General features: G+C 34.1%; 1 protein-coding gene across 1 annotated transcript in view; it reads right to left on the bottom strand.

Annotated features, from left to right (window-relative positions):
- Nucleotides 1-4,401: 4,401 nt before the first annotated feature.
- Nucleotides 4,402-12,426, bottom strand: part of LOC126887426 (AT-rich interactive domain-containing protein 4A) — an 83,692-nt gene continuing 75,667 nt past the window's right edge. Inside the window, exon 20 of the mRNA XM_050654952.1 lies at nucleotides 4,402-4,939. Within this exon, the coding sequence (XP_050510909.1) occupies nucleotides 4,902-4,939 (38 nt within the window). The 3' untranslated portion in view covers nucleotides 4,402-4,901. The remainder of the gene's footprint in view (nucleotides 4,940-12,426) is intronic.

Here is a 12,426-nt window from a genome sequence, read left to right on the forward strand (position 1 = left end):
TAAATTGTTTATCCCAAGAGGTCAAATGTCGAAGGCTATAACTTTTTGAAAAAAAATCGTAGAGAGTTGGTGAAACATTCAATCTCCTTCTAAAGAGTTATATTTTTATATTCTGATGTAAATAAATGCGTAAAACATTTTAAAACCTCTAATTTTTGGGTTTGAAAATAAGGGGGCAAATTTTGTTATAAATATTTAGAGCTGAAGCGGCTCTGTGCATCCTATGAATTTCTAACTTACAGTTATTGTTGCTAAAGATGAAACGAAGATTTATAAAAAAATAAAAAATTTCTACGACTAACTGAAGCCGAGATAATTTTTGGGTTTGAAAATAAGGGGGCAAATTTCGTTATAAACATTTAGAGCTCAAGGGGTCCTGTACATCCTATGAGTTTCTAACTTACAGATTATTGATGCTGAAGACGAAACGAAGATTTATAAAAAAATAAAAATTTTCTACAGCCAACTGAAGCCGAGATAATTGTTTTTTTTTTAAATCGTAGTGCCTTTATTTATAACAATTAAGAAATTATTTTACAGTCATTGACTAAAGAAAGACATATTATCTTAAAATAAAAATTATTATAAAATATAGTTACATTTAATTATTAAAAATTATTTTTAAAATCGGTGCTTTTGCAAGCGGCCGAATTTTGCAAATCGCCCGGCTCGCTTTAAATCCGCGCGCTCGGAAAATTTTTACGTAACTTGTATTAAATTTTGACAGAAAACAATTTAATAATATTACCATTATAATATATAGTCTATTTACCACTGTATTTGTTTTTCTTAATAAACTTTTATATGTGAAATCCAAAACGAATAGTCACCACAAGAAGAAAAAGTTTTATACTGAATATTATAGTAAGAAGTAACATTATTATTACTATATTTATATAACAATAATATATTTATTAATAATATATTTCATATATATGTATCATTTTTGTAATATTATTTCTTCAGAAATAAAATTTCACACATAAAAGTTTATCAAGAAAAACAAATACAGTGGTAAATAGACTGTATATTATAATGGTAATATTATTAAATTCTTTTCTGTCAAAATTTAATACAAGTTACGTAAAAATTTTCCGAGCGCGCGGATTTGAAGCGAGCCGGGCGATTTGCAAAATTCGGCCGCTTGCAAAAGCACCGATTTTAAAAATAATTTTTAATAATTGAATGTAATTATATTTTATAATAATTTTTATTTTAAGATAATATAAGTCTTTCTTTAGTCAATGACTGTAAAATAATTTCATAATTGTTATAAATAAAGGCACGACGATTTAAGAAATAAAAACAATTATCTCGGCTTCAGTTGGTTGTAGAAAATTTTTATTTTTTTATAAATCTTCGTTTTGTCTTCAGCAACAATAATCTGTAAGTTAGAAACTCATAGGATGTACAGGGCCGCTTCAGCTCTAAATGTTTATAACGAAATTGCCCTCTTATTTTCAAACCCAAAAATTATGTCGGCTTCAGTTGGTCGTAGAAATTTTTTATTTTTTTATAAATCTTCGTTTCATCTTCAGAAACAATAATCTGTAAGTTAAAAACTCATAGGATGTACAGGGCCGGTTCAGCTCTAAATGTTTATAACGAAATTTGCCCCCTTATTTTCAGACCCAAAAATTAGAGGTTTAAAAATGTTTTACGCATTTATTTACATCAAAATATGAAAATATAACTCTTTAGAAGGAGATTGGATGTTTGACCAACTCTCTACGATTTTTTTTCAAAAAGTTATAGCCTTTGACATTTGACCTCTTGGGATAAATAATTTATAATATCCAAGCAACAAATTCATTAATCTGGCTTTACAATTTTTTTTATGTTTAGAATTGAAAGATCTTCATTTTAAAGCTTTAAAAAATAAAAAAAAATTATTTGTACAATAAATAATGCAATTGTAAAAAACGGCCATTTTGGACCTTTCGCAGGCTGTTTTGCAATAACCAATTAATTAAATTAAACTTACCATACCTCAAATTGTAGGTTTTTTAATTTACTACAACTTTCTATTAAAAAGTTTTTCTTTAAAATCAATATCCTAAGCTGCAAAATTAAAAATCATTAAAAATTGCAAATTTAACAAATGAAAATCGCAATATAAAAAAAGCGCACAAAATTTTTGGTTACATTTTAGTATAAGTTATTCCTGGCATCGTCCTTTACAACACCTGATAGGTTTCAAAAATTCCTGAATTATATCCTGAAATCGACCTATTTTTCACCCACAGCCTGGGGTATATCGCTTATCCTACCTTTCTACAGTTCACGCTGTCATATCAATGTAATCAAGGGTAGTCTATTGTCGTTTTCGTTTCAAAGTGGGAAACAATAAATAGAATGTAAATTTATACGTTTTTATCGCCAAATTTCCCACCTCCACTAGTTTCATTTCTTTTTATCTCACAACAATGTTTTCCATCTTTTGCATTATTTTGCCGTTTATTAGCGCGCTCCTCATAGACGGAGAGGCACCACTGAAAAATCTCTTTGAATTTACCAAAGCTAGATTTTTCACAGTTGATTACTGTGATTGTGTAGAAAAACATACTGCAGTCGGTCAAGCGAAACGTAGAACAGGGGTTACTGAGAGGGTATCAAAGTTGCTTTAGTACGAAGGTAATTATTTCCATTTACTAAGGCTGAAAATCAGTACACACATTCTAAATTAAATATAAATAAAAGTTATTATAGTCGGTCAGCTGTATGACGGGACAGAGCCGGTCGGTCGGCCTCAATAGTCGATTGAGGAAATAAAGCATTTTCGCTCGCAATTTTTTCGTCCAGCATGGATTTACTTGGAATTTTCACAGAAGGTAGGGAATAGTCCAAGGATCGTTTTATATATCATGCCGCTATCATACGCTAAAACCTTGGGGGTGGTTGCCACCCCATCTCGGGGGTGGGAATTTTTTATTACGTTTTAACCATGTAATTCGATGGAAAAAGTGATTCTAAGAAAAAAATGTTTTTTACATTTTCTTAGTAAAACTAATATTTTTCGAGTTATTCGCGCTTGAAAATAACAGTTTTTCGACGAAAAAATCGACGTTTTAGAGGGTTTTTTGAGAATACCTCGAAAAATATTCTATATATTTTTGGCGATAAAAAGTTTCTTCAAAAACGATTTTGTAGGATTTTCAAAGAGCTATAAGACTGTTTAAATTAAATTCCGTAAGATCCCTTAGTTTTTAATTGGGGCGGGTTTAAAGGGCTCGAATAAGGAGGTGTTTGCTGGTAAATAGAGGTTTTAAACAGCTATATCTGGCTAACTATTCACTGTAATGAAAATCTATGCACACTGTAATTTTAGTCATTCAAAAAGCTACAATTTAGTAGTTTAGAATATTTTCGTATCTTCAGTAACTCCAATTTTTCCAAAATGAGACATTTTAAATAGATCAAACTCCTTTAGTGTATTGATAATATAAACATAAAAGGAACTACAGAAAGGTGAAGACCAATTTTGAATTAGGAAGGTAGTTAGAGGGTTGTTTTCACTAATTTTTTCGTAGAGAAAAGCGTCACCGACATTTTTTTGATTATAAGTCGCTTAATTTTTTTCCTGGAAACTTTTTATTATTTTTTTTTTTGAAAGGTCTAATTGTATTCTTGAAAAAAGATTATTTAAGTTTTCCTCGAAAAATGCAAATTTTTCCCATTATTTGGCTTTGAATATTTCATATTATGCATTTGACGAAAAAAGCTAACCTTTAACATGCCGTATATCGGTTTGTATTGGTCTTACAGATATTATAGGAAAAGAATTTGGTTTGTGTTACTAACAGATACAATTTCGATATGTACAGTTTTTTTGATTAAATGCATATCGAGGTATTCTCAAAAAACCTTCTAAAAAAGTCGATTTTTTCGTCGAAAAACTGTTATTTTCAAGCGCGAATAACTCGAAAAATATTAGTTTTACGAAGAAAATGTAAAAAACATTTTTTTCTTAGAATCACTTTTTCCATCGAATTACATGGTTAAAATGTAATAAAAAATCCCACCCCCCGAGATGGGGTGGCAACCACCCCCAAGGTTTTAGCGTATGATAGCGGCATGATGTATAAAATGATCCTTGGACTATTCCCCACCTTCTGTGAAAATTTCAAGTAAATCCATACTGGACGAAAAAATTGCGAGCCAAAATGCTTTATTTCCTCAATCGACTATTGGGGCCGACCGACCGGCTCTGTCCCGTCATACAGCTGACCGACTATAATAACTTTTATTTATATTTAATTTAGAATGTGTGTACTGATTTTTAGCCTTAGTAAATGGAAATAATTACCTTCGTAGGAAAGCAACTTTGATACCCTCTCAGTAACCCCTGTTCTACGTTTCGCTTGACCGATCGCAGTATGTTTCTCTACACACTCACAGTAATCAACTGTGAAAAATCTAGCTTTAGTAAATTCAAAGATATTTTTCAGCGCTGCCTCTTGGTCTATCACTGTATAGATGATATTTATATAAATTAATGTAGTATATTATAAAATTTAATTTTTGCTTTATTGGAAGTAAAACACTATTGCTCAAAATTTGTTTCTTATATATTAATTTACAAAATACGACTGTTACTGTAATAACAATTATACTTCTTCTCTATTCTTATGATTCTATGTGTACAAAGACAATTAATTAAGAAAATTAATATAATTTACATAATACAATTTCTTGGAGAATACACCAAATGCATGCAAAAAGAATGCCATTGAAAAATAATCATTCGGTGTATAAGAGCCTTTTTCTTTGCTGCTTTTAACAAATCTACATCACTATTTATTGAAAACTTAGAGTAAGTATATTATATACAAATAATTAAAAGCTTATGTAATGTCCTTTTTTCGTCATGAAATAGATTTACGTATTGGATTCGATCTGGATCATGCGCAGGCTAATTCTTGTTTAGCTGCCTTTAGTGCTAAAATGAAAAAAAATTAAAAATAAGCTATTAATGATTATAATACATAAAAAGTATAAAACTGAACAGACGAGACGCCCAAAATCTAAGTACTAATTTGTTAGAATTAAAAAATGTGGAAGTGCAATGATAGAACAACGAAGACAATATAAGAACAAATATAACAATTAATTCAAGGAAATTAACCACGAAATAAGGAAGATGATAAAGCAGACAAAAGAGAAACACGTTGAAGAGAAATGCAAAGAGATCGTGGACCTTCAAAAAAGATACAATCTATTTAATCTACGCAAGAAAATCAAAGAAATGGCACGACCGAGAAAACAAAATCTCACTGGTGTACTTCTGGATAGACACGGGATTACTATAACAAAGACAGATGAGAAAGTAGATCTGCTGGGCTGAATACATTGAAGAACTGTTCGATGGTGAAAGAGGGGACCTGGAACGCATAGAACTTACTTCGGAAGGAATATAATAATATTTTTTTTATTTAGGAATAACAATAAAGATTTACAAAAAATAAAAAGCATAATGATTACTACCTAAATAAACATAAATAACTCACTGAAGTTGAGCTACCTTGTATATATATTATTAATATACATACAAAAGTAGCACCCCTTGTGCGTGAGACTTAAAAATATAATATATTAACTTACAATATAAACAAAAACAAAAAATATTTAACAATTGTATAAATGTATACAGTTATATGGGAATTTATAAAAATACTAAAAACTCTAACATTAAATAAGAAAAAAATAAAAATATAATAATTTTACTATATGTAATTTGTGATATAAATGTGTCCATCAATTCAAGGAATGTTGCAGTTGATAATAAAAATCTCTATAGATGTAAACTTTATTTTCGATATTTATTTCATACTTAAGTTTATTTATTAGAATTGTCCATTAATAAGTTCTGTACAATAAATATATTATACACGGCTCACTAAAATAATTAGTTACGCCCCTGTACTACTGATTACTTAAAATTCAAGTAGTATTTATGTAACCTTTCTGGAAACTCCAGGTTATTGTTGAGACTCGCATTTGAACCCCTCGCCGGGGCAGATCGTCAAAAGCTTCCTAACGAGAATCATCTCTAATCTATCGACGCTCCCGCTATTCGTAAAAAGGCCGCATTTTACCGGCTTTTTTTGCTATCGTTTTATACCGCTCAGATAATTCAATCTGCTCAGTATTATCGACGATGATTTATTTAGCGTATTAGTGAGTGCCTTACAAATGAACCAAATGGATTATGGAATTCAATCAGAGCTCTGATGTGACACGTCATCAAGGAATAAAACTGTAAGTACTCTACATGTATGTGAACATAACTTATTAGTCGTGATACTGTATGCATTTTGAACCATATACCTCTCGTAGCAAATATTCTTTGTGCCATTTATGCAGATAATACTTTAAATTACATATGAAAAATCGTTATCTACTCTTAACCAGCTTACCTATGGGAATATACTCTATAACCGTACAATAAGTATAGGTTACTATTGTTAAGGATACTTTACGTATTGCCTAAACATTTCTGTTCCATCGAGCCGTATCATATTAATTATTTATTAATTAAATCCTCAAGGTCCTTCGTATTTGCATATTTTGATAATCTCTATTCTGAGAATAACGGTTTTTCATTTATAGTGTCTTTCTGTTGCATTTGGAAATTTCCAAGCCACGCCGCCCCGGCACAAAAATAAAATATTCCTCTCTTTCTGCACTCAAATTCTCAGTATTTAACCCAGCACGTCTCTACAATAGCTGGTAGGTTGTTAAGCCCGGTCTACACGTGCAATTTCAGAAACTACTTGCTTTGTTCAAATAAAGGAGTCGTTTTGTTTGTATGAAAAAATATTTGCATATATTACATTATTTTATTTTCGTAAATATATTTTTCTGTTTATAGTATACAAAAAGTGTACTCATTTCTTGGCTGATAGTACGGGTGTTATAATTTTAACATTGTTTGTTCAACCTTTTGATTTAAATTAAATTTATAATTTTGAATCCGATTAAGCCTGGTTCACAGGTTACAAAAATTATTAAAAATAATTTTGTTTTCTTGCATAAATTGTAAGTTTTTGCTACATTTAGCTTCGCTTAAGCTCATTTTACACTTCTAGAAAACTATAGAAAATAAATAATTGTTTTTTCCTTCAATTTAATTAATTTAAATACTTGTTAAGGGTGTCTCACACTTGCTGAAAAATACCCATTTTGGAAAATTGCATATATTTTGAAATTTTATAGTTTTGCATTTCATATACTAATCTGCGCTCATACAGGGTGATACTATTAAGCCAATCTCACACTATTAAACGTGTAATATATAATATATTGTACATATTCTCTCATTTTCGCATCGATTTATAGGTTTAGACATTTGCAAATAATCTATCTAATCTCACATTCTCGCAACATGGCTGACCGATCAAAATATAACCGACAGAGGCTCACCGCAAAACTTGATATAACCAAGTTGGCTGATTCGGTTCCCACAACTCTTAATTCTCTAAACAAATATAAAATTCGTGAAATAATTTCACAACTCAAACATTCTTACGGACTTTTCCGCGATGCTCAAAATGTGCTGGAGACGATCCCCGAGGAACCTACCCCCTCTACTGATTCCTCTGTGGTTTTTGATAAATATTTGGATACAATTTCTCTATTGGAAGAAAGGTTAGAGGTCATTGAAAGTTCTAATGTGACTGCTACCCCCTCCCTCCAATTTGACCCTAATTCTTCTCTAACCTCACAGTCTATGGCTAGGCAACGAACAGTAAACCTCCCTCGTATTCAGTTAAAACCATTTAGTGGCTTAGTTACTGAATACAATTCATTCATTGAGACCTTTGATACAATAATAGGATCTGATACTACATTAAGTGATCTGGAAAAACTCATTTACCTCAAAAGTTTTCTAACTTCCGAGCCTTTGACGCTTCTCGAGCATATCCCACTCACAGGTGACAATTACAAAATAGCCCGGGATAACCTGACACAAAGGTACGCCAACTCTAAATCGCTTATCAAAACTCTCATCTCTCAAATTCTTGATGCGCCTCCTATTTCTGGAAACGCAAATCACTCACAATTAAGAAATTTTCATACGGTCATGTCAAATAATTTCAAGGCCCTATTGAACTTGAATAGGCCCCCTTCAGATCTCTTGCATTTACTTCTCATACATATCGCTACTCAGAAACTCGACGCACCTACCATTAGGGCTCTTGAGTTCCAATCCGGTGGTAGCCAAGCTACCCCTGATTTTGTCCATTTTCTAGGGGAAATCGAGACACGCGTTGTTCATCTTGAGAATATTCAATCTCAATCAAAACCAAAATCGACTACTACTTCCAGACACTCTTTACACCTAGCCTCAGACACTTCTACCAGTAACCTTTCGCCTCGCTTAGGTCCTAAGAAATGTTCCTATTGCAACGACTCTCACTCGATCTACTCTTGTCCTCAGTTCAAGCAGTTGAATTCTAAAGAACGTTTTAGTTTTGTCAAACAAAATAAATTTTGTATTAATTGTCTTGGGTCTCACATGCTCGATCAGTGTAAATCCAAATTCTCTTGCATAGTTTGTAAATCTCGTCATCACACGTTGCTCCATTTCGACAAAACGGGTCATAGTAACCCTTCCGCGGCTGTTGGCCAACACAACTCAAATAATCATAATAAAACCGCTATCTCAAATAACTCCCATACACAGGGTAATTCACAACAGGGGCCCTCACATGTTAGAGCTCCTGAAACGGAAGTTAATCTTCAAAATTCGACTCCACATTCAATGGCTCTATCTGCAGCCTCGCTTGATAATCATTTGGTGTTATTAAGCACACTCCAGGTCTATCTTGTCGCTCCTAGCGGCAAGAGGGTCTTCGCAAAGGCACTCTTAGACTCGGCCTCACAGGTTTCATTTATTAGTGCTGACCTCGTAAAGGAACTGTCACTCACCACTAGAGATGGAAAATTACGGATCAATGGAATTAACTCCACCTCATCCTCGTCTCAATCTATTGTAGATACAACAATTTTCGCTGTCGCTAACGACGTTCCTTTTGACATCTCGTGCTCTGTACTCCCAAAGATAACAAATCCGCTTCCTCAAATTTCTATTTCGGCGAGCAAACTAAACATACCCTCAGAGATACCATTAGGTGATCCGATGTTCCATGTAACATCCCCAATTGGTATCCTGCTCGGTGCAGACCTGTATAACGATATCATTCAACCTGAAATAATTCGTTTGGGAAAAGGTCTTCCCGTTCTTCAACGCACTCTACTCGGGTACACGATATCAGGGTCAGTTCCAGACTTTGCTCTTAAGTCGAAAAATACTAAAAAGGCTTTGGAATTTTATTCAAACTCTCTCGTTACTTGTTGTTCTCATAACACTCCTTCCGCCGTAAATGAGCCGGTAGTGTCCAACGAGGAACTATCCGATCATTTACAAAAATTCTGGGAGCTGGAAGAAGCCGCTCCTCAGAACACCGATCTCATTAATGATCACCCCGCTGAAATTAATTTTGTAAAACATGTTAATGTTCTCCCCAATGGACGATATGAGTCCACACTCAATCTCAAACTCCCTATCGAAGATATAGACATGGGAAATTCGTTTCTCTCGGCAAAAAGACGTTTTCTCAGTCTCGAGAAACGTTTTCAACTCAACCCTGATTTATTGGAAAAATATCAGGACATTATATCGGAATATCTCAATAACGGACAAATAATTCAAGTGCCGTTAAAAATGCTAAATGACTCAGGTAAACCTAATTACTTTCTCCCTCACTTTCCCGTTTTCAAATCCAACTCTACTACTTCCACTCGTATAGTTTTCGATCCAAACAATAAATCGTCTACGGGAATCTCCCTCAGTGACGTCATAGACAAAGGTTATGTCGTCCAACATGAACTTTTTGACATTCTCGCTAAGTTTCGTCAGTTTAAATTCGCACTAGTAGGCGACATCAAGGCTATGTTCCTACAAATCGCCATTTGTCCCACTGAAACATTTCTGTTAAATTTTCTCTTTAGGGACAATATTCAGCAGCCTTTACGGTGCTATCAATTTCAAAGATTACCCTTCGGGCTCCCAAGTAGCCCATTTATCGCTCAAAGAGTTATCAAGCACATCGCTGACAACAACAAACATACCCACGAACTTGCTACTAGTGTTCTGCAAGAATCTATCTATATGGATGACCTGATCAGCGGTGCTGACAGTCTTCATGAATTAAGTTGTCTTTTCGAACAATTAACTTCTTTGCTAGAAACCCATGGTTTCCTCCTCCACAAGTGGAACTGCAGTTCTTCAGAATTTCTGTCTCAACACAATTTAAATCCCGTCTCTGAAGTCAGTCTTAACTTCACGGGATCTGATAAAGTCTTAGGCATATTCTGGGATTCAGAACGCGACCACTTTTCGTTTAAAACTCCTATCTTCAAATTGGCTAATGTTGTTACTAAACGTACTATTCTCTCCTACATTGCTACTTTGTATGACCCGCTAGGATGGTTATCCCCTGTCCTTGTGAACGCTAAGCTCTTGATACAGGAAATATGGTCCCAGAAATTGGACTGGGATCAACCCATTGACTCACCCATCATTATGAAAAATTGGCAAAACCTCTTATCGACATTCAAAACTATAGAAGAGGTCAAGGTACCTCGATGCTTACTTTTACAAAAGAAAGTTGTTGATGTTCAATTAATTATTTTCACCGACGCATCGGAAAAAATATACAGCACTTGTGTGTATCTCAAAGCGACATACTCAGACTTTTCTGTATCGTCGCGGCTTATCGCTTCTAAAAACAAAATTTCTCCGCTAAAAAATAAACTCACCATCCCCAAATTGGAACTTTGTGGAATAGTGTTGGGAGTCACTCTGGCTCATAGACTTTTTCACATCTTCAAGAAAAATTTGAGTATATCTTCATCTCATCTCTTTGCTGACTCTACAATTGCCTTGTCTTGGATACTTTCTAAAAAACACATTTGGAACATTTTTGTACAAAACAGAATTCAAAAGGTCAATTCCTTGTTGGAAACTTTTCCTTGTGATTTCCATTTCGTCAGAAGTCACGAAAACATCGCTGACCCCGCTTCCAGAGGGATAAATGTCTTTGATAATCCCCAGACCACCGAAGACTGGTTATGCGGACCTAGCTTTATTAGAGACAATCCCATCGATTTTTCTCTTCATCAAATTCCTCATTTTCAGGATGATCTTCCTGAATTAAGGAAGTTAGTTGTCTCAAACATAGCAACAAATCACGAACTCAACGACACCTTTGAAATTCTATTCGCTAAATCTTCTTCTTTTCGTAAAATTCAAAGAATTGTCGCTTATCTTTTTAGATTCATCAGTAATATTAAAAAGAAAATAAATAACTCTCCACGAGATACGGATATATTGACGCCACCCGAAATGGAGATCGCTGATCACGCGATCATCAGGTATATCCAAAGTATCTACTTTAAAAAAGAGATTCTTGAATTGAAAAATGCTAAACTCGTGACCAATAAAGCCATTCGTAAACTCAACCCCTTCCTACAACATAATGATGGGCTGATTCGTGTGGGAGGACGTCTCCGACACGCCCCCATATCGTATAATCAAAAACACCCCATTCTACTTCCTTCTAAATGTCGAGTTGTAGAACTAATCTTGACTCAAGCTCATCATAAGTTATTACATTCAGGCGCGCAAACAGTACTTTCGTATGTCAAAATGAAGTACTGGCCAATTGACGGATTAAGACAGATTAAACGCTTAATTCGTAAGTGTGTAAACTGTTTCCGATTCATGACACCCAATTCTGTTCAACAGATGGCAGATATGCATCCCGATCGTGTACTCCCCACTAGACCCTTCCAAGTCGTCTCAGTGGACTATGGGGGGTTCTTCTTAATTAAGTCCTCACATTTGAGGAAGGCACCGCTTTACAAAGCATACGTAGCCTATTTCATTTGCATGAGCACTAAATGTGTTCATATCGAACTCGTCACAGGATTAAGCGCAGAAGCCTATATTCTTACTCTGAAAAGGTTTATTGCCAGAAGATCCACGCCCAGTATTATTTGGAGCGACAATGCCACAAATTTCCATGGGGCAAAAAATGAAATGCGCGAATTCTATGATTTTTTCTTAAATCAAAATAATTCGGAACAGATTAAGGAATTCTGTACTCAAAACTCCATAACTTTCAAGATGGGTGTTCCCCGCAACCCCCATCAATTCGGCCTCCATGAGGTAGGAATAAAGAGTGTGAAGTATCACCTCTATCGAATTATAGGAAATTCCCACTTCACCTTTGAAGTGTTTAACACAGTATTATGCCAAATCGAGGCTATTCTAAATTCGAGACCCATCACTAGGATGTCGTCTGACGCCAATGACTTCGCTTTCCTATCTCCAGCTCACTTCTTAGTTCAAAGAAGTTT

The sequence above is a fragment of the Diabrotica virgifera genome, chromosome 6, assembly GCF_917563875.1.
Source record: "Diabrotica virgifera virgifera chromosome 6, PGI_DIABVI_V3a".
Classification (NCBI taxonomy): domain Eukaryota; kingdom Metazoa; phylum Arthropoda; class Insecta; order Coleoptera; family Chrysomelidae; genus Diabrotica; species Diabrotica virgifera.